Source organism: Prosopis cineraria, unplaced genomic scaffold, assembly GCF_029017545.1.
Source record: "Prosopis cineraria cultivar Desert tree isolate PC_DT_omini unplaced genomic scaffold, ASM2901754v1 PC5, whole genome shotgun sequence".
NCBI lineage: Eukaryota > Viridiplantae > Streptophyta > Magnoliopsida > Fabales > Fabaceae > Prosopis > Prosopis cineraria.
Genome location: NW_026555336.1, coordinates 34,148,392 through 34,172,085, shown reverse-complemented (window position 1 = coordinate 34,172,085; position 23,694 = coordinate 34,148,392). Strand labels below are relative to the sequence as shown.

Sequence of the window (23,694 nt, the reverse complement as noted above, 5' to 3'; positions counted from 1 at the left end):
TAACAACTCGTGAATCATCATCATCTCTGTTGTCTGCTCATCTTGTTTTGTGTTGACGGTGAAGAAATCAGAGGCAAAACACCATACTTATACCAATCTGTCCCCAGATCTTCCATATGAACCTAGCTAGACAGGTTGGACCGGAAGTCTACGTGTACCTGGAGCTTTAATTTCTCTATCAGGATGAACTGTCGTTGAATCTGTTCATGATTGTGGCAAAGATGATGGAATTACAGAATATATATATATATATATATATATCACTATTGAAGTGGGAAGTGTGGCCTTCAGCTCTCCTTTGTTCGTCTCCCATATCATCAGAGAATCAAATCTTTACTGAGCTCTCTCCGTTGCTTTTTCTACAATGATCTATCTTAGTCTAACTGATGCTGATGCTTCAAGAACTAATCATATATACCAGAAGGAAACGTACCTGACTGAATTATTATTAGTATTCAACAATTTGCAGAGAATAGATCCTCTCATGGTGACAACAATTTTTACATATATACCGGAATGAAAAGGTTCTCAAGAATTAATGAAAAGATTTTTAAAAAAATAAGTACTGTTCATAGGTGTTCAAGCCAAGAATATATAGCAGAAATTAAAAAAGGTAAGAGAATGGACAGATAGAAAGAAAAGCGAAGTCTGACACTGAGATTCTTATGTTGGTGGCATTCAGCATGTAGTCTATAAAACCGTCCAGGTTCATCTGTGCCTCATGATCATGCATGATGGCTTTCATCTTTATGGTGATGCCTTTAATTTGTTCGCTGCCCAAACATTAATCACATCACACGTGTGTATCATCAGAACTATAAATACGCGACACATTGGTGCATGTTTCTTTGCCAAGAAGTCTTGAAATGAAGCCCTAAGAAATCGGGTGAACCCTAGAGTTCCCCACGAACACTTCACTGTGGCCTCGGCTCTCATCGATGAATCAATGGTGCTTTTTACCTCACTGAAGTGTTTGGGGGAACTCTTGATGCCACTTGATAGTTGAAACAGAGAACCAATATACCATGTACATATATAACCCATCATCACTTCCAAAAATTTGCCCTCAAATTCTCTTTCTCTTTTGGTGAGTGTTATATATAGATCGTCAAATTCTTTCTTGTATTAATTTGATGTTTTTAGCTACACACCTAAACTTTCATCTTTATCTTCAAACTCTTGATGAGGATGGAACACAGCCTGCAACGAAGTTAAGCCTCCTTCAGAGGGAATGGTCTGCTTGATGCAAATTAAAGGAAGCTATGTTGCAGCAGCAGCAGCTGAAATGGCTTTTAATTGTAGGTGTGCAAGCTGATGTGCTTGGTTTTATGTAGTTTCTTTTTCCTTTCTCCGTTGTCAAAGGGGGAAATAATGCAATTCATCTCAAACTGTGTAAAAGGACGAGACCCACTTTTTATTAAAACTATCTAAATCCTCACTTTTGCTTTAGTTTCACAAACATTGGGTTTATGACCATACGACTAGTTTGATTGATTTAAGTCCGTTTATTGAGCTGGTCGTTTTGTAGTGTTGGGAAGTCAAGGCATGCGCGGAGCCAGACATCTTATCTAGGAGAAATGACATAATATATACTCTTTCTATTAAAAAATATAAAATATTTTTTTAGAAGTTGAATATTAAAAAGTATAAGACATTTTTAGTATTTTAAAATATAATTATTAATTTATTTTTTTTAATGGTCTTAATAAATGAATTATTTTATATTTATTTTTAAGTGAAGCACTCAATAAAATAAGAATAAATATGAAAATAGCTAGTTTAAAATAATTAACTAATTTTTAAAGGATGAAATTTGTTTAAAAATATTTTACAATTTTTAATGAAAAGTGTATGATAATTGAAGGAAAGTTGTTATAATATAAATATTTCAACACACACATATTCAATTTTAAAAATATATAATAAAAATAAATATGTAGCTTCATTTTTAAGTTTTGCTCATCGATTTTTATGGTATAACAATTACTAGATATCATGTCTATAGTATTTTCTTTTTAATATAATCCATCACTAAGATCCAAAGTTTTATTCAATTTAAGAAGCTTTATTGTTTACTCACTAAATTTACTATTTAACTCTTTCCAATTACTATTTTATATCAACATGATAATAATGCTCAACTGTTATAAAATTTTTATATCAATGTTCAAAATAAAAATCAATTATATAATAAATTTTAATAACTTGTTTATGACAAAAAAGTACATTTTTCTATAACAATATCTTCACCATAATCTATTAACTCCTGAATAAGTGATTTTATGATAAATATCAAGCATATAGCATTCAATATATCTTAAATTTTTATTATAATGCTTGACAAAGTTTGTTAATAATAATTATTATAATTTCTTTTATCAAATGTAAAATATATCTTATGATAGTAATATATTCAAAAAACTGAAGCAGTTGCTATACATATACTCCAAGCTTAATGTATCAACTTAAGAGATCGGAAATATATAACTCCCTCTATTTTATGTAAAAAATTAATTAGTTAGAGGGCATGGCTCCTTTTAGTCACCAGTCTCACCCCTAAGTCAAGGTTTTATGATTGAAACATCTATAGATTTGGGCCATGCAGGATTTTAATTTCCATTATAAAAAAATAAATAAAAATTATGTGAAAGTGAACTTTTGTTCTAATAATTCATGAAATTGTTGAGAAGCGACAAGGAACAGGCTTTAACGTACATCCATTTTCACACGAAGTCCTTTCATAAAATTTTTGGTCGTTAAAACTTATTTGCTTCTCCATGAGAATAATACATGCTTTCTTCTCTCCTATATATATTATTTCAGAGATCTTGATTGTAGCTACGACAATGAGTTGATCATAGAACGAATTATGACAAATTAACGTGCTTTTAAAGCTGAACATAAAAAGGCTACTTACTTTCGATGATTATATTATTGAACAAATATTAAACTCAATCTTGACAAAATGAATTAACGTAGCGTAGGGATTGATAGATTTAAAATTTTACATTTTAAATTTCATTTTAAATTTATGTATTTAAAAGCATTTGTCTTAGTAATTTAAAAAATTTCAAATAAAAAAGAGAGTTAAGTTGAAATTTGAAATGAAAAAGAAAAATTAAGAATGATAAATTTATCTCTATTTTTTATTTGACTAGAGATAGAAAAAGATACAATAATCATAGATTTATCAATAGTAAAACTCGAAGAGAACGAGATATTTACCGTGATTAAAATTTTAAATAATTATGTTTAGAATGAATTTTGAAATTTCAAAAAAATTATAACAAGAAATGGATTTGAATTTAAATTAAATTCAAATTCATAAATTTTTATATATTCAATTGAAGGATTTGATTTAAATCTAAATCCAAATCTAAATTCTCATTGATCCAAAAGCGCTATAAAATAATTTCTTATTTGTGATATGGTGATGCATATACATTAGATCTACTATCAAAATGTGAGTTTATATACTAACAGACATTGATCCTAGTGCTAGAAGGAGTTATAGCCATTTAAATATAAAATCTCAAGTTCATGCTTATGTAAATATAGAAAACATTTTTAAAAAAATTATTTTCAATTACACCTAACAATGCTCGAATGTAACTCAACTAGATAATCATATAAAAAATATGAGTTTGCTTTGAGTGCTATCTTAAGTGGAATTGTAATATGTACTTTTTAGGGGAAGCACAAAATTATTTTCCTTATAACAGAAGATGTAACCCCCCACAATCTTCCTTTTGATGACATTTCTATTGCAATTGGAGTTTTTTTTTTTTTGGGAGAAAATGACAATTAAAGACCCCCTAAAATCATTAATTTCAATTGAAGATTATAAAATATTGAAATTCTAATTAAGGACCATGATCCTCATTAAAATTTTAAAAAATGTGAATTGTCTTAAATGCCTCTAAAGAAAAAATCAAAATACTAGCATAGATGCTCCAAGATCTTTGTTCCTTTTTCTACTCTCTAACCATCTCATAGTTGCCGACCAGTGATTCTTGAAGATTGTTCGGCGTTTGTCATAGTACTGCACAAACATTGTTTCTTCATTCAAACACTAGTCTTCAATCGACATTGGTTAATCCACTCATTATTGCTCTGTACAGCTCAGTTCTTCATATCTGGGTAAAGTTCTCAAATTTCTTCTTGCCTTTCCCTTTTGTTGACCTTTCATTTCTGTTATCCTTGTTTGATCTTGCTCCTTCTGCTCCCCCCTCCTTTCTTCTGGCTAACTAAATCTAAATTGAGAAAAAAGTTGGATCTCCTTTTTTTTTTGAAAATTGTTCTCTTCTTGTGCACATAGATCCCTCAACTATACGATATTCATGATCTTTTCTTGCTTGGTAAATTAAATTCCTCTCGTTATGATTGTGAAGTCGCCGAACTCAAATAATTAAAAATCAAGATTTCATTGTTATTTTAATCGAGAATTCATGAGTCGAACGAAGTACACGCCATGAAACTGCAAATGACTTATAAAGACTCATTTTTGCTTTACCCAACGAAACATTTTCACATGCCTCTCTTCTTTTCATAGCTTATTCCCCTTCTATATTCAACTTAACGAGCACTTGTTAGACAGCAGTTATTTTATAATTTAATTTCACCTTATTTATATAGTATGTGGGTAGTGATTTAAGAAAATTTCAGATTTGATGTAAGGTAAATTCAATAGTTTTATCATGAGTATTCATTAATGATGTTAGATATATTCAATAATAAATTTTTTTACCCATATTCACATATTTTATCTTGAAAAAATTTTATGTATAGGTGATTGTATGTCATTATTTGCCTTAGACAATAGAACAATATTACACAAGAAGAATGGGTCGATCATACCTTGCTTTTATTAACAAAGGTTAGTTGAAAGAGTGACAAACAAAATTTATGGGCATCACAATTTTATTGTTATTGTTTGTTCATTGACTTGCTCTAATTATATAGTAACAATTGAGTAAAATAAGATCTGAACTATTATATTGGCTAGTGACTCATCCACACAATAAAGTAGCCTAACAAGTAATGACATATATTTCAAATGCCAAGCATGGAGAAGCAAAAAGATTGAAAGCATAGATTGGACAAATGTGACATGTACTTTCATAAGTAATGTTTTGGTTATATATATTATATAAATTAAAACTTTTTATAGTTAAGTGTTTTTTATTGCTCAATGTACATGATATAGCAGTTAATTCTAAGTAGTTTTTGTTAAATGTCCAAATAACTCTCGTTTTATTCAGTAGTGGATTATCTTGATTTTCAAGTCACTTGAGAAAAATTCCCTAGTATGGTATCTTTGTTTTTATAGTAGGGAACAATCTATTCCCCAGTGCATGTAGTTCCTTATTTATCCAACTGACATTAACAAAATTTTTATATCACAATGGTGATTTCAGCAGTGTTATGTTTTTAATTTTTCAAGTAATCTAACTATATATTAACAAGCATGAAATTTATAAGTCATTGGGTTCATATTTTGCTATCAAAGCATTTATAGTTGCACATATTTAAACTTGAAATAGACATTAACATTACATTACACTAATTTCAGTACATATACACTATATTTGCATCCCTTTCTACACAAAAAAAAAAAATCCCTTCCTACCATCTACCTAAATGGTAGTTGTGCAGTGTGCTTCCAAAAAACTACTTAGATTGCAAACTTATTTCTATAACTAGTTATACAGTCAAAAAATATATATAGTGTGGCTATTTGAATAAAAGATCATCTTCAACAACACTCTTGATTATTTATACCTTCTCTACTCAATTTAGAAATTGATGTCCTGCCTTCATAGGTCATCTTCTTTTATTAATCTTTTAAAAAATATCCTTCAATATAAAAATAACTAAATACTTCTTTTTTTGAAATACTTGCCATATGGGAATTAAACCTAGAACAACCAAAAGCAACATACAATTTTATTATTTCTCAACTATCCTTCCAGTAATCCCAACTATGGTTTCAACAATTTAGTATCTATATTATATCTTTCAACGTTAGCGCACTTTTCATCATAAAAAAGAAAAATTTTGCAGCATGACTATAAAAAATAATATAGTTCTTTCTTTCACTTAATTTTTTTTAACATTATCTTCGTCAGAAATTACAATGCTCTCATATTTTCTCAATTTTTTTTAACACTATCTTCATCAGAAATCACAATGCTCTCATATTTTCTTATGTATACATATATATAATCATTAACAAAATTACCTTTTTTCCCTAGCCATACAAGAGAAATGATAAAAAATGGAGCATTTATTTCTCATACACCACAGACAATCACAATGGTCTTATAACAAAGATAAAGAAGAAGGAAAAATGTTAAAATCAAGAAAAAGAAGTAATACATGTACTTATAAATTACCAAGATGGGAGAATATGGTGACCCAGATGACAATCTATTCCATTAAAAACTAGGATTGAAGGTGACGAGAGTAGTGAGCAGAGTAAGGGAGAAGATTTTTTGCATGCAAGTCATAAGTTGTTATCAACATTTTAGTGTTTAATGGAGGGAAATTTTTTAAAGTTATGCATGTTTTTATTTAAGTAAGACCATGGTCCTTAATTGAGATTTTAATATATTATGGTTTTTAACTGAAAAATGACTTTAGGGGTCTTTAATTGTCATTTTACCATTTTTTTCAATATATTACAAGTCACTTGTTCAAAAAGGATCAAGATTTTTTATTTTTTTTACCAACAAAGTTCAAGAGTAAACATTGTACATATATTTTCTTTCATCAATAGATAGTTACATCGTGGACTTGTACTCATGTAATTCTTACATTTACTGGAAACATAAATTCGATTTAAAAATAGGTGATCTTACTATTGTAAAGTTGATTTTTTTTTTTTTGGGACATCATTGTAAAGTTGAAACTGAAATTCCTATCGTTATTTGTATTACAGAGTTTTCAAATCTTCATTTACTGGTTTGAAATTTTTGCAAGCCATCATATCTTAAAGGTCACGCAATATTAACTCAAATTCTTAAGTTTTTGAGTTACTTTCTGATCAGGAAAAAACAATGAATAAAGGAAATGTTTAAATATATTGTGTGTATCATGAAACACGGCACGTGTATCATCATATGGAACACACACACACACACACATTTGATGTGGTGGGTACATTAAATTTTTTAAGTACATGTTCTGCTATAGAGAATAATGCTTTTGTTAACGTTCCAGCATTAGCAATAGACTTTGTAGAGGAACTTACAAAAGCACAAAATTCTAAAAAAAAAAAAATGAAGCTGCAAATTCTGCTCTCTCATTCGAATTTCCATCACCAGATGTATCTCTCTGGTCATTGACCATCTACATATATCCTAGTTCCTTGAAGTTATCCTTTTCATTTGCAGACTGTTTCTCAAGTCCATCAAAGAACAAATGAATATCGTTGCAGTCTGAGCCTCGTTAAGTCCTTCAACCAGGAAAGCGGGTGGCCTAATCTAAGGGGGGAAAATCGTTGATTGTATATATGAGCAAAATACAGAGTATAACATTACTTGTGTGCTGATATAGTTAATGACTGGATATGGTTTGGCATTTTGAATTAATCTGAGTTTATACAACAGCACCCCTATTTTAAGCACAAGACTATAAAGTGAAGATTGAATTCAATTGCAGTAGTAAATTTAAAGAATGTTGGAGATATATATACTTACTGAAACTTGAGCATATTAATGTTGTAGCTGTAGATCTTAGGGTGTCAGATGGCACCCAGAGTTCCCCCAAACACTTCAGCGAGATACACATCACACGAAATAGAGACTCGAAACTCAATGAAGTGTTCCGGGGAACTCTAGGGGACACCTGACTTCATCATATCTCATGAATCATCACTCTCATCTTCTGTGCTCTGATCTGTCTGCTATGAAGCAAAACACCATATTTATACCAATCTGCCTCCATCTTCCACGTGAAACTAGCTATGTTTTGGACCAGCAGTTCAAGAGCTTCAAAAGTTCACGCGTGTAACTTCCACTTTATTATCAGTTTCTTTTATCTGCTCGTGTATACTTGAATCTGGTCATGATTGTGGGAAGATTGATAGCAACAGAATATTATATTTCATTATTGGAGTAGGACGGCGTCAATACTTTTCCTTCTTATCTGCAACCCTAGATAGCTGCTTTGAGCTTATCATCTTCACATCAGAATCAAATTTTTACCCTCCACTATTCCATTGAGCTCTTTATAAACGTTGAAGTCAGTCAACTGATCATGACTGATGCATAAAGAATTAGTCATACATAGAGTAGTAATATTTTTCAAAAGCCTGATGCAAGTGACTTAATTATTAGTCTTCAACAATTTGCAGAGAATAGGTACTCTGTTGGTGACCACAGTTTGACATGCCAGAATCTGGAAATCAGAAGAAATCTGTGCTGGCTAGAAAAATGGACAGATTGAAAGAAAAATGAACTCTGACTCACTAAGATTCTTATGTTGGTGTGGCATCCATCATATAGACTAAACATGTGTCCAGGTTCATGACTTGTACGCCTGATGACTTTCTGCTCTATGGAGATGCTTTTCTTCGTGCTCAAACATTCGAGCATATAAATATCACATATGTATCAGAACTGTGTAAATACGATATGTTGGTGTATGGTTCCTTACCAAGAAGACTTGGAAACCCTAAGAAAATCAGGTGAACCCTAGAGTTCCTCACAAACACTTCACTGTGGGCTCAAGCTTCTTGCCTTACTGAAGTTTGTTTGGGGGAACTCTTGATGCCACTTGATATAAAGATGAAATAGAGATTGCTAATATCTATAATCCATCATCCCTTCCAAAGGTTATTAGCCTCATTTCCTCATAAATTTGTTTGGTAGGTACTAATTAGTATTGATATTAATTTTTTATGGAACATAAATACACACAAGCTGTATAAATTAAACTAGCTAGTTCAATTGATTTACATTCCTTTTAAAAAAAATCTTCTTTGTAGCATTTACAGATAAAGAACTTCTCATCAAAATTAAATATCTATAGATTTCGGCATTATTTTTAATGCATGCACCAAAACTTGTTTGTGCTCAAAAAGTCAATAATCATGTGAACAATATGTTTTGTTCTAAGGAAACTTAAAAGCTTTAGGTAATTAAAACCTACTTCTTTGCTGATCTACACATTTTCTTCTCTCCTATTGTTTCTTGCCATCTTGATTCGCATGTATGCAACATGATTATTACTATTCCACGCCAATAATCAGAAATATTACTTGTAGAAGTAGTGGAATTGCGACTATATTTGTGTGTGTGTGTGTGAGTGTGAGAGAGAGTATGCAATATAAATGCAAAGAGCTTATTTGAAGACCTATTTTTTCCCTTTCCTTTTTATGATAGAAGAAATAAATTATAAGTATAGGTAAGATATGTGAATGAGCTAGGAATGACTTTTAACCATAGTATGAAATTCCGAATCAACCACTCAATTGAATCAATTTCATTAAACTAGTGTCTTAATTAATTTTAAAAAATACTATAATTTATTGATAAATTAGTTTGATCATGGTTCAATTATAATTTTGATCATTAACCCTTAAACTAATGTCTTAACTGATTTAATAATCACTGCTCTATTTTTCAATGCCTTAATTTCAACCTTAACTTTACAATTAAAAAGGTGAGTTTGTCTTGAATGTTGCTTCAAGATCAAATCAAGTGTGTGTAGTAGCTATATATCCTTTTGATGAAAGGAAGAACAATTCATTAATCCTTATATATAGCAGAAGATGCAACATGTAATGCATATAGCATTAGATGCTTTATTATTAATAATGTATAAAATAAATAAAGTTAATTAGTATTTGGGATGAGACTCCTATGATTCACAAAAAACTTCAAAACATTTACACTCTTTAACCATATACTGTGAGACAATCTTTGTGTGCATAATTCTGTCAGACATAATCTTACTTTCTGTTTGGGTAAACCACATCTAATGTTTGGAAAGCACATTCTAACATTTGAGATATACAAGACTGTTTGGATACTGCATGAGTAGGAAAATGTACTTTTGAACTTCCTAATGTGGTTTGGAAGTGAATTTTCAAAAGTTACTCCAAGTTAGATTTCAAACATGGATGAAGGTTGGGAGTATTTAATAAGGGAAATAAATATATACCTAATTTTGTAATTGAAATCAATGTTCTTTTTTATCTTTATATATTCAAAAGCATAAATCATCATTAATCCAAATAATTTTTAATTTTTTAAATTAACTTTTGAAATAATGTATTCAAATATACATTTTATTACAATTAACTTTTGTCAAATGAACATTTGATAAATTGACTTTTGCCCAATAGAAAACTAAACACACCCTCATTCTTTTGGGAGAATAACAGTTAGGTCCCAAATAAATGAATTAATGATAGTTAAATCTTCAAAAAAAATTTATAAAATGAATTATAAATATCAATTCAAACAATTACAAATACAAATTTTTGTTACAATCTAAAAGTTATATTTAATATTTAAATACTTATTTGTAATTAAAATTTTTGAATTTATAATAATTTGAATTGATATTTTTAATTTATTTTTTTAAAAAAAATTCAGGACTTAACTGATATTAATTTACTATTTTGGGATTTACTGTTATTTTTTCTTTTTTTTGTGAGGGTTTTTTTCCCCTGAATTTTGGTGAGTTATTTTCGAAACTCGTAAGGCAAAGAGCTGATATTGTATTTAATGTTTTTACTAACGATATTATTTCAATGATGGGTTAATTATGTAATTGATATTTTTTATTTATTTTTGACGAAGTAATAGATTCATAAAAAAGGTGACAAAAAATTAGAGTATGCGAAATCTATTTCATTATTTATTTTAATTTTTTATTTTCGTCATTTTCTCACAATACTATATTTAAGAATTTAGTTGATGACGAGGACTTGAACTCAAGAGAAGGACAGCATAAAAAAGAAAGAAGGCGATTACATAAAAAAAAAAAAATAAATAAATAAATAAAGAAAGGAAGAAGGCGAACTGGTGGAACCCACTTTGTTGGGTGACATATGTAGATGCCACATCCACATGCGCGGACCGTTATATGACATGATCATCACTTCACATCGACATTTTTTTTTCACTCATTTGCATGTTATTAGTCACTAGTATATATAAAACCTTTTAAAATGGTATAATACGACAAAATTTACACAAATAAAATGATAGAATATATTAAAATAACTAATTCTCACAGTAAGCCAAGAGACAGAAGACGTATTTTTTGCCTATATATATAGACATATATTTATGAAAAATAATTTACAAAAGGAGATTAAAAATAAAACAAAAAGAACCAATAGACGTTGATGTACTAGTGGATGTGTACTAGTGGAAAAGGTTATTGCTATTTAAATATAAACTCTTAAATTTGAGTTTATGAGCAAAAAAAAAAACGTCTGAGTGTTTTTTTTTAAAAAAAAAAGAAAAAATTAATTTTTTAATCATTTAATTTTTAACTCACTTGTAATTTAATTCCTCAACTATGACTCGCTATGACTCAGTCCCCTAACTATAACTTACTGCGATTCAATCCCTCAACTTTTGATTTACCTATAACTCGGTCTTTATTTTTTTAACTTTTTTTAAAAAAATTTCTTATCAAATAATAGAGATAAAAAATGCTCATATATTATTTTAAAATACCTTTCTCTTGTTCATTGATGTGAGATATAAGCTAACATGAAAAAAAAATTAACAAAAATTGAGGGACTAATTTGTAAGTTATTCAAAATTTGAGGGACTGAGTCATAGGCAAGTCATAATTAAGAGACTAAGTCACAGTGAGTTATAATTGAGGGACTGAGTTACAACTTATAAATAATTTAAAAGTTGAAAGACTGAAAGATTAATTTTTTCAAAAAAAAAAAGTTAACAACGGGGCAAAAGACAATGACCTTTATTTATATAATAATAAAATAAAAAATCCTTTACATCTCGATATAACAATTGGATATGTCCTCTAGGAGAAACCTCAATAATACTACAATTAAAGTTATAACCAAGATCGAATTTCGCAATCCAAATAGCACACATATTATTCTCTTTATGAACATTGTTTGAGAGAGTTACCTTCATTGAACTCTACAATAGTTGAATCTGACCAAGTCAAATTGTCATATAAAAAAAAAATAAGTGTAGACCAAAGCAACCATGTTTCACAATAATGGGTATCTCCTCTTACAACGTGAACCATTTTGGTGTTCCCTAGAGTGTGTTTAAAGTGATTAATTGAGAAAATAATTAAATGTCAACCACTGTTGCCACACTTGGGAATCATGGCTTTAATGCCTCGACGACCTCAACAAAAGAAAAGAGCCCACAAATTCCATTCAAGAGACCTCGATAAATCAGTAGGTTTATTTATTTATTTATTTTTGCATGTATGATAATAAAGTACGATGTTCAATAAAAAGGTGATTACAAGTCTGCTATCTTATTCTTAATTCCCCCAATGAAATGGGCCAAGTCAGAATGCGAAGTGGCGACCAAACATTCTCTTTCAACCGTGGCACATTGGATGGTGAGATTTTTAAACCTCTTTCAATCAATCAATTTAACATAACCATCCAAATGATGTCACTTCGTTATCATCGGTGAAAAAGTTACCATTTTTGTATTCACATCAGTACAAGACCCCACAAGCAGTTTTAACATAGTCCACTTCACCATACCAGGTTCAACTAGGCAGCCAAATTATTATTTTTCCAGCCTCTCTGGATTTCAAGTTGAAATAACCTTATTTGGATCTTTCTTCTTTTCGTGTGTGTATGGGAGCTTAGCTCTCAAAAGGAATAATGGGAGTTTGTTTGAGCAGAAATTCTCTGGATCCCAACCAGCCCCTCAATAATATAGTTCATCATCCTATGGGTATTGCTGCATTTCATGCTCAAGTTCCTCAAGAAAAAGTCCTCACAATATAGCCCACTAATACTAATTAAACTGACTTTCTCTGGTTTCCTCAGATGTGCTGTTATTTAACTCGTTTACTGTATCTTTTTCAGGCGCTGGAAGACATGCCCACGTGGGAAGACCATGGATTCTCAATGAACAGAGGAATCTTTTTGTTGTTTCAAAGAATCAAAGAGGTACAAATTATTACAAGACGTTCAAATTTGTAATCTTCTCTTTCGTTCCATTTCTGTCAGTCATTCGAATGATTTGTGTGTCAGGAAGGAGGAACAGGGATGAAAAGAAGAAATATATAGCTGATAGTAGGGATTTGCATGCTCTGAAAGCAGACAAGGGTATAAGGTTCCAAACTCGTAAGCTAAAAAAGTTTTCCTATGTAGTCTTGGAAGTTGCCACGCGCAGGTTCAGCACTAAGAACTTGATCGGCAGGGGAGGTTTTGCTGATGTTTATAAGGGATATCTCTCGCACCACACCATGAATGCTGCAAAACCAAATGAAGGATTCACCATAGCTGTCAAGAGAATAAGAAGGCATGGAGCACGAGGACACGAAGAATGGCTGGTCTTGTTTCGTCTGTATAGATTATAGACCAATAAATCAATGCTTTTTGCTTTCACATGATGATTCATGGGGGGTCTATCATATTGTTTTTTTTTTTTTTTTCACACGTGATTGACTGAGTCTACACAACCAAAAAACTGCATCTTTGTGCGGGTGTTTGGGTTTGCAGAAGAAGAAAATGTGTACTTGTCTGTCTGTATCTGAATACTTTTTGTGCCTGCAGAATGAAGTGATACATTTGAGCAAAATTAGCCATCCGAACGTGGTGAATCTCATAGGGTATTGCCGTGAGGGTCAGCATAGAATGCTTGTGATTGAGTACATGGTTGAAGGAAGCTTGGAGGACCATCTCACGAAAGGTAAGCACTTTGAGACTTAATTAAGATCCAAGAGGCATGATGAAGAATTGAGCATCAAGCATGTTCGTTATACTATTGTGTTGTGTCTTGGCGTGTGCAGAAGTCAGACGAACGCTAAACTGGAATAGAAGAATTAATATAGCACTTGGAGCAGCAAGGGGTTTAGACTATCTTCACACCTATGAAACACCAGTAATTCACCGAGATATTAAATCTTCCAATATCCTGCTAGATGCTGTGAGCCGCTAAAATTGATGCTTACTCTACCTCTTCAGATATCAACCTTTCGTTTTTTTAGTATAATGATGAATAAAAGGTGTTCATCTTTATATTATCGACTGGGTAAGAATGATATTGCAGAACTTCAATACAAAGCTCTGACTTCGGACTGGCTAGAGATGGACCTGAAGATGACCGGTCCCATGTATCCACAAGAATCCTTGGCACTAGAGGCTATTTTGCCCCCGAGTATGTGGCCACAGGTAACTGACACATCCTCGATCATGGAAAACAAGGGTCATGCAGAAACTTCATCAGATACTCAGGTATACTCAGTTCATAAGCAAAAGCACAAGCACGCTTGCTTCTTAAGGCATATTTTTGTTATTTTTCAGGTCATTTAACTCTACAGGCTGATGTATATAGCTTTGGAGTGGTTCTGCTAGAGATATTATCTGGCTCTGGTGCAGTTAGGAAACATTCAGATGGGGTGGTGGGTAATCTTGCCCGGTGGGCTGAACCATTTTTAAGTAACAAATTGGAACTTCACCGCGTTATAGACAAGAGACTAGGACAAAATTTTCCGATGGAAGGTGCCTATGAGTTGGCTCAACTAATACTAAACTGCCTCTGCTTAAACCCCAAGCATCGCCCAACAATGGCTGAAGTTGTGGGTGCCTTGGAACAGATAGAGCTAAACCTTGGATTGCATCACAAGAGATTGTATAGTAGAAGAACCAGCACTCATTCTTATTCTCACTGTTAAAACCCCAAGTTCTGTTTATTATTTCAGCTCTTCAACGATTTAAGCATGCAAAGGCCAACAGTTAAAGCTTCTTCCAACTTGTTTTGAGTACACTTCTTCCCACTATCTGCAAATATGTACGAGCAATAGGAAAAAGGATAAAGGAACTTCGGTAAAATTATACTTACACGGCTTGTGGATTGTACCAATACTCATGATCATATAGCTCAAAATTTGCTCAAAGTACAAATCTCACCAAATCCTATAGAAAACACATTCTGATAATAACAGAATAAGGAATTTACACAAGATGTTTGTATTTCAGTGTACACGAGCAGATTGCCGGTGAGATGACAATGGAGATGCAGTTGGAGTCAGATGTAGTGGGGACCTGGTTCGTGCAGGAGAGCCCCTTACAGGAACATTAGCTCTCAGTGGCTCTGAGTGGGAGTGTCGGCCTGCATTCTTGGGGGCTTCAATCTGTTCAAGTGTTGCTAAAACATCTGTCATCGGAGGCCTTGCCTTTGCTTCACTATTCAGGCATTGTAGAGCAAGATTTGCAGCCGTGTAGGCTCCTTTTTGAGGGTATTGGCCCTCCAATTTAGTGTCCATGATCCGAAAAAGTTTTCGTTTGTCACCCAGATATGGTTTTGCCCAGTCTACTAGATTCAGCTCCACACCAGCTTTTGATTTATCAACTGCACGCCGTCCAGATAGAAGTTCAAGCAACACAACCCCAAAACTATAGACATCACTTTTGGCTGTCAACCGACCTGCCAATTAATTAGGCCTTCAGTATGATGTTTAACAACAGAGCAAAAATGATGAACATAAAATTGAGGACCACCACTAATTTAATGCATGAATAATGTTTTATGTGAAGTTAAACCAGACCTGTAGCAACATATTCAGGAGCTGCATATCCATGAGTACCCATAACTTGAGTAGACACATGCGTTTTATCGCCAGTAGGGCCTGCCTTAGCCAGGCCAAAATCAGAGAGTTTAGCATTGAAGTCCTGCAATCCCATTGCATGACAAGTGATCAGTTCACATAATCTAATAAAAAATAAGTTATAATTATATCCTCATTCATTGAACATACCGCATCCAGTAGGATGTTGGAAGCTTTAAAATCACGGTATATGACTTGTGATTTGGCATTATGGAGAAAAGAGAGCCCTCTGGCAGCCCCAATGGCCACTTTCATCCTCACTGACCAAGAGAGTGGCTGAGGCCCTCCTGTCAAACATAATGAACTCATAAGTCCAAATATGCTAATTTCTACAATTCCAAGCGCAATGAGCAAATGAAAATTGATTTTTAACCTATCTGCTATCATTGAACTGACAGGTGAATGTCACCATAAAATAGTTAGGAACATACAAAATCATTTACGAACACGTAAAATTGCTAATGTCTTAATTTTCCTGACCCTATTTGGTGAGAAATGACGAATAACTGAAGAGATACAAATCATAAAACAACAGCGCCATGGCTTCCCTAACTTACTTCTAAATAGATGATTTTCTAAGCTCCCTTTGGGCATAAACTCATAGACCAAAAGCCGGTTCTCTCCCTCCAAGCAGTACCCAATTAATTTAACCAGATTTACATGGTGGAGCTGCCCGAGGTAGTTAACTTCAGTCTGAAAATTCACAAGTTTTCAGTAATCAGACCATTCGTATGACCAAAAACAAACAAAAACATATAGAAGGCAAGAAAGGGTGTGGGATAAAAAAGTGTGAAAGCAGAAACATACCAACCACTCCTTATGACCTTGAAAGCTGCCTTCAGGTTTTAGCCTTTTCACAGCAACAACCATCCCTGATCCAGGTCTTGCAGCCTGAAATGTGTTTTCATCAATCCATCCCTTATAAACATAGCCAAATCCCCCTTCGCCAAGAAGACTATCAGGACGAAAATTTCTGGTGGCATTCTTTAGGTCATTGAATGTAAAGGGCCTTAGATTTGGAGAAGACAAGATTTCGCCCTCGGACCTTGGTGTGGGAAGACTTGAGGCATTACTTTTTTCACTGCATGATGGAAGTGATAAGGTGGAAGGTGCTGATGAAGGACTAGTTTTTGAAATTCCAGATCCTGACAGAAGAAAAAGAAAAATAGTTAGTACATGCATAATGCCAAGGCACAGTTCCAGAAGACCTTTCAAAGTCAACCAACCACACACTATAACCCATGTAGGTAAGTACTAATATGCTTCATAACTTAAGCATTAGAAGATTGTGCCAATAAGGAAATACCAACATGCATCAAACTTTAAGATGTAGAGCTAAATTTAAAAGAGGAAGAATTCGCACATCAATCATCCTCCGAGACAATAAACATGAAGAGACTAAAGTTAATCTCCCAAAGCCCAAAGAACTTGCTCGGAAAACAACAGCATCAAACCCTGTTACCAGCTTTATTTCTGAAAAAAGCCATGTCAGAGAACTAGAAATTTATGATAAATTATTAAATAAGATTTTTTTACAACCCACGAAGGGATGAAAGACAAGACCCATGATCATCAAAACATGGAAGAGGATATTTTTGAAGAATTATAACGCTTTTAAGAACCCAAAGCTGAAGTTTACAAATCTAAAACCCCAAGGACTATACACAGGCCCAGAAAATTCAGCACCATCGTTAAGAAAAATGAATCTGGGAAAAATGAGCTCGAAGATTCAATCCCAAAATCCAAAGCAGCCTTGCACTCAAAAAGTGCGAAATCAAGAAAACACGAAGCTCAACATAACATCAGCCCATTGAAAATCCGAATCCCAGAAAACTGCTAAAATCAATACTGATAAGCCGAAATGAGCAGAACCACGCGTCCTGTAAAATTGTAAGAGGCTAACCTAGAGGAAGTGATGAAGAAAGAATTGGATTGGTTACCAGAAGTTCGGGAGCTATGAGCCGTATCTACTTTGGCAGAAGAATCAAGGCAGTTACCCATTAATCTCTGCCAGAATTCTCCCACTCTCCAGCTGCTTGAGCTTCTTCTATTGATGCTACAGAGGAAATACCAGAGAAAGTAGCCAACTTTATTTTGGTTTCGTAGAAGTCAGAGAGAAAGCAAGCGGAAAAAAGTGGGTTCCTGATAGGAAAGAAATTAAATTTATTGAAGAGCCGAAGAAGAATCGGTGCCTTCGTGGACAGGGAACAAAGGAAAAAAGCAGAGAAAGAAGCAGTCCTTTTTGGCTTCGTCTATGCAGACACAACAACCGCGTAATGGCCATATTTCCTTTCAGGCCGGGTCCGTCGTGGTTGGCTCATGTGCTTATGGTTTTACAATAATGCCCCTCCAATTAATTTTGGCATCAATTTCATTTTAATGAATAAAATAAAAGTATAGAACACGTTGATTCAAGTTTAAAATTTTTTCACTGGCCTTGACTCGCACAAATCTTTTTCTTTTCATGTCAACACTTTTTTTAAGGATCATTTCTACATGATCATGTCGATGATAAAATCTCGAATCATCATGTAGGACCACGTCATAATATGAGATGATTTTTTTAAAATATTTTTTATTTATAATATAAAGTATTAGATATTTTTGTAAATATTTTTTAACAATATCCCTAATTTATTTATTATTTTTTTAAAAATAATGTATTAAAATTTTGATTGTCATTATTATAATATTTATGCAAGATATTTAAGGAGTATATAATTAAAAAATCATTAGCTGTCATCAAAAATAAAAAATAGTTTAAATATTATAAGTCAATAAAAACGAATCTCATATAACCTAATTCTGTCGTATTTTTGTTTTTTTTTTTTTAAGTTGTAGATTTCACATTTGAAAATGGGAAGGTGCTTGGTCGCTTGGATCTTAAGCTACAATGAAGTGTGAAATGAAAAGTCAAATGGAAACAAAGAAGGGATTCCACGCACGAAAATATAGTTAAGATTAAAATATTATTATTGAATGAATAATAATAGACTCAAAGGGTGATCAGCTGTTACGTAAAATGCAATTGTAAGATTAGGATATTATTGAATATATTTGTGATCCAAAAATTAAAAAGTAATATAACTGAACGAGAAATTAATAATCAGGTGTTGGTTTTAGCTTAAATAATTAAATACTCTATAATAACTCTTATTTCACAATACATTTTTAAGAGATTTGAGATTCAAGATGTCATATTCAAAATTAGATTTCAAAATTATATATACAAATTAGTTGGAACCTTGTACAATGGTGAAGACGAGAGGAGGAGGAGGTTATACATGTAAAAGTAAAATACATCTTTGGGTAATATTTAGATTGATGAATTTAGATTTGAAATTTAAAATGTTATATTTATATTTCATAAATTTAAAATATTTTGATTGGATAATATTAAAAAATATTAAAGAAAGAACAGCAACAAAATGAGATTTGAAGCAAAAAGAAAATATTAAAAATAATGAGTTTATGTTTATTTTTAAATTAAGGAGAAACAACAATAAGAGATGATTGATGAGACGAAAAAATAAGAGTGATAAAGGTATCCACAATAAGAACACAATGAAGACGAGAACATTAGAGTTGATGAAATTTTAAATAACAAATGTTATTTTGCATGATCTTCACTGGTGTTGGAAGTTGGGGTATTCATAATATTAGAATTTTCAACAACTGTGTGGAGCTAACTAACCTTCTACTTAGGAATATACATTTTTTTCGTCCTTAATTACAGTGACATACTTGATAAAGTTATCTTCTTTCTATTTAAAAGTATAAAATATTTTTTTAAAATAAGATGTTAAAAATATAAGGTGTTTTTGAGTCTTTCATGCGTAGTGGATGAGATTTTTTTCAAAAATATCATCAATTGAGATATGTAATTAACTTAGTTTTTTTAATAAAGACAACCTATTAAATAAAGATAAATATAAAAAAATTATATAAATTCAAATAAATTAAATCTCACCTATTGTCATCTATTTGTTGAAATCTTTATGTAATCCTGAACATTGGAGGAGGAGGTTAACCAAGGGCTACTTGATTGCAATGGTCAAAAAAATTGAATTAATTTATTTTAAAATCTTAAGTTTAAGTGTTAGAATATATAGTCGCCTTAAATAAATATGATTAAAATATATACTTAATCCTTTAATTTTATACAATATTTTATTTTAGTCATTTAACTTTATAAAGTTTTGTTTTTAATTCTTTAACTTTAATATTGTTAGTTTTATCTTAATAAATTTTTATATTAAAATTTCAAATATAATAATACATTCTTAAATATTGACATATTAAGTTTAATTTTTTTTAAAATAACAATAATTGATATAAAAAATAATCATTTAAAATTCATAATATTAAAGTTAAATGATTAAAAAGATATTTTATAAAATTAAAGAATTAAATTAAAATTTTATATAAAATTAAAAATATATTTTAGTCAATAAATATATTAAAGGTATTTTCAGGAGATATATGAAGTTAGTTTTGATAATAATTGTCCTGGATAGCAGGGAATGTTCTAAAAAGAAAGAAACGGGCAAGGGTAAAATGTGAAGAGTGCAAAAGTTTGCAATAATGGTTTAATCGTCATGTTTATCTAAGCAAGAACGTCAACACTGGGTCCCACATTGTACGAACAAAAAAGAAAAATCTGAATGATATACTATAATTTATTTATTTATTTTTTTCAAAGGAGCATCATGATTTGTTTGAATAAATGTAGCATTAGTTTATATATCTAACATGATAAAGTTGGATGCCTCACCTTCTCCTACGACAATGACTCATATTTATTCTTATTTTTATCATTATTCCGTTCAGCGTCTGCTTTTCCATTATTAGTTATAGTGGCTTTAAATATTATAAAAACATGATGAAGTTGCTTTTATTTTATGATATTTCTTGTTCCTGAATTTAATTTTTAATAATAACTGGGTATTTTGAATCGTCAAATGAAGGGCATCTCAGAATTCCAATTTGAAAAGGAACCCACGAGAGACCACTTGTTTAGACTCTAGAATTCCACGTAAGGGGCCACACTGCGTCTAATCATCTTTATCACTCATCAATTGTCTATTTAATTATTTATATTTTTAATACTGCATTCTAAAACTTGTCCTTAATTTAATATAACACCTATTTACATATATGAAAAAAAAATCAGATTATTTACACAAAATCACTTTAAATTTATAAATTATCTTGAAGGGTTTAGAGACAGCAGATTAAATTGTATGACCAAGAAATTGCGTTTATAGTTTATGATTCAAGGTAAAGAGCTTTTTACTTTATGAATTTTTCAAAATAATGTTAAAAGTTTTTTTCTGGGCCAACTAAAATTGCGATTTGTGAGTTATATATTTTGGAATATATAATTGGTGGGTTTAGATGGATGCAACACACAAAGCTCCCAGAAAGGTATCTTTTGACCGACTTCGGCTTTGCTTTCACGGTTTTTTCCCAACAACTTCGCTTTCAGGATTCACAGTACATTTACACAGTACATTATTCTTTTCTTTTCATTTTTGGCCAAACGCACAATACATCATTCATGACGAAATATAACAAAATATACAGATGGTAATTTTTGTTTAGATGTTTTTACAGCTGGCAATTGTGAGATAAATTTTTTAAAAAATTTGAATGCCATTTCAGTGATGGTTCTCTTTTAAATAATGTTCTTTTATATATATCTTCAAAAATTGAATTTTAAAATAATGCTTGAGGGGCCCACACATGTTAATTTATTCTTGTTAATGTCTAGCATTTCATGTGGAAAAATCATAATCAATTAATTAATTATAAAACTGAACCTCATTTTTTGGGGATAAAAGCTCGTATTAAAATGTTAGGTTATATGACTAAATATAAATATGATAATTTTTTCTTTGAAATGCTAATAAAAATTGATTTATTTAATAATGACACCACTCATCTCTTCTAATCCTTTGAGTCTTTAGACAATTTCCTAGCCTAATGGTATTTCAAGATTAAATTCACCCAATTTTTTTTGGCAGAATAAAGTTTATCTCTAAGATAAAATATATAGGTCCTACTAAGTATATTTATTTATAAATAAATTTTATAAAATTTAAAAAGTATATCCAAATCCTTTGAGATCTAAATATAATTTAAAACTAGAGTACAGAGACAATAATGTCCCTATTAAAATTACATTACATCAATCAAAAAATTATTTACAAATATCATATTAATTTTTTACAATTATAACTTTAACTTTTTATATAAAATATTCAAACTTTTTAATTATTAAATATATAAATTACAGTTATAAAAAATTGGAGTAAAAATTATAAATTAATGATGAAATAGTTATAAACAATTAGTATTAAATTTTACTAATAATTTATAATTATTTTAACAATTAAAAATATAAAGTTATAGTTGTAAAAAATTAAAATAATACCTATAAATTAGTAATAAAATAATTATAAATAAATAGTGTTGAACTTTTTAATAATGTACTATCAATTTAATTATTAAATATGTAAAATTATTATTATAAAAAGTTAAACATACAATTATAAATTATTAATAAAATAATTATAAATTGTTTGATTGATTAATGTTTTCTAACAAATGCGTTATTGCCTTTTGACTTTAATTTTAAACTAAACTCAAGTTTCTTTTTTTAAATTTTATAAAATTTATTTATAAATAAGTTTGCTCAATATAATCTTTATGCAATTTTTTTAAAAAAATTTTGTAGTAATTTTTGGAGGAAAAGTAAGAAGGTACTAGTTTCTTGGGAAATGCACCAAAATAATAAAACCAACCTATCAACTCCTAAAGTTTTAATTTTCTTATATCTAATCCAAACATTCTCCTCCGTCTCATATTCAATTATTTTTATACTTACACCATTTTAATTAGCCAGTCATTATATGTTATATTTTGATCAAAAATCATTATATGCTATAGGATGTCACGTAATTGCAAAAAATTGCAGCCACATTAATGAAATTCAAAGTATTTATACTCTATCCGTTCTATTTATAATGTGCTTGAAATAACATTTTTACAATTCTTTTCATAAAGCATTACATTGATTTATATTACATTTTTTCTTGATTCAAAATTGATGTATTAAAATATAAATTTTTTAAGATATATTTAACATGAACAAATTAAAAAATTAAATTTTTAATTAGATTTTAATAATTTTTCTTAATTTTGACAATAAATATTAGAATTAGAACTAATTTATAAATAAATGGAAGTGGAGAGAGTACATGAACTGTCGTTATGCTAAAATGTGTATTATTGTTTTGACTTTCAAACGTTGTGCTTTCTATTTTCATATGGAATAAAATTTCCCTGCAACGGGTGCAAAATATAGCTATATATATATATATATATATATATTTTGCCAATTACAATGACACAAATCCATCCAATTGGAACACTCATCAGTATCATTAAAAGGCATTGGGCAAACTCGTTTGTATTTATATAACAATTGGCCCTTTTTGGATATCCCTTCCTTGAAAAAAAAAAAAAACGGATAATGCGTGGTTTGACTTGTCATATTTGCAGCACGGGATGAGATCCACCACATTGTGAGTTCATGTGTAAATAGCATGGCTTGTGGAATACGAATGAGCATGCCCCCAGGTATTTTCCCTTCACATTAATTGCAAATCAAATTTCACTTCAGTTTTATTTAATAATAAGAATTCTATTATTTGATACATTTTTTGTATATAGATGATTCTCATTGTAAGTCAATTGATGTGCTTTAAGTTTTTTTAATATTATCTCCATTCAAAATTATTAACTATAAGGAAAAAACATATAATGTAGATTTAAAAAGGTTTCATTTAACTATGAATAACATTAAAAAATTATTCCCATTTTAGA

The 23,694-nt window shown here is 30.7% G+C and overlaps 2 protein-coding genes and 1 long non-coding RNA gene across 3 annotated transcripts; 2 read left to right on the top strand and 1 right to left on the bottom strand.

The window, feature by feature from the left end:
• The first annotated feature begins 866 nt into the window (after positions 1-866).
• On the top strand, positions 867-1,449 carry LOC129310521 (uncharacterized). Its single transcript, XR_008593131.1, has 2 exons — positions 867-1,087; positions 1,188-1,449. It is a non-coding gene; the product is annotated as an uncharacterized LOC129310521 (long non-coding RNA).
• An 11,401-nt stretch (positions 1,450-12,850) lies between these two features.
• LOC129310859 (probable serine/threonine-protein kinase PBL11) lies at positions 12,851-14,871 on the top strand. Its single transcript, XM_054952766.1, has 7 exons — positions 12,851-12,923; positions 13,058-13,141; positions 13,226-13,527; positions 13,751-13,886; positions 13,987-14,123; positions 14,234-14,431; positions 14,518-14,871. The coding sequence occupies exons 1-7, from the start codon at positions 12,851-12,853 to the stop codon at positions 14,869-14,871; spliced, it is 1,284 nt and encodes a 427-aa protein (XP_054808741.1).
• A 179-nt stretch (positions 14,872-15,050) lies between these two features.
• Positions 15,051-18,054, bottom strand: LOC129311203 (probable serine/threonine-protein kinase PBL3). Its single transcript, XM_054953322.1, has 6 exons — positions 17,745-18,054; positions 16,612-16,949; positions 16,362-16,497; positions 15,955-16,091; positions 15,745-15,868; positions 15,051-15,623 (listed from the first exon to the last, which is right to left on the bottom strand). The coding sequence occupies exons 1-6, from the start codon at positions 17,803-17,805 to the stop codon at positions 15,172-15,174; spliced, it is 1,248 nt and encodes a 415-aa protein (XP_054809297.1). The 5' UTR covers positions 17,806-18,054; the 3' UTR covers positions 15,051-15,171.
• Positions 18,055-23,694: the final 5,640 nt, after the last annotated feature.

Excerpts from the sequence above, each read along its gene's own strand:
- LOC129311203 (XM_054953322.1), bottom strand. The coding sequence starts at position 17,805 with ATGGGTAACTGCCTTGATTCTTCTGCCAAAGTAGATACGGCTCATAGC. Across the intron at positions 16,092-16,361 it reads AGAAAATCATCTATTTAGAA|GAGGGCCTCAGCCACTCTCT; the intron begins GTAAGTTAGGGA and ends TATGTTTGACAG. Across the intron at positions 15,869-15,954 it reads CCAACATCCTACTGGATGCG|GACTTCAATGCTAAACTCTC; the intron begins GTATGTTCAATG and ends ATGGGATTGCAG.
- LOC129310859 (XM_054952766.1), top strand. The coding sequence starts at position 12,851 with ATGGGAGTTTGTTTGAGCAGAAATTCTCTGGATCCCAACCAGCCCCTC. Across the intron at positions 13,142-13,225 it reads TGTTTCAAAGAATCAAAGAG|GAAGGAGGAACAGGGATGAA; the intron begins GTACAAATTATT and ends TTTGTGTGTCAG. Across the intron at positions 14,432-14,517 it reads AAACTTCATCAGATACTCAG|GCTGATGTATATAGCTTTGG; the intron begins GTATACTCAGTT and ends TTAACTCTACAG.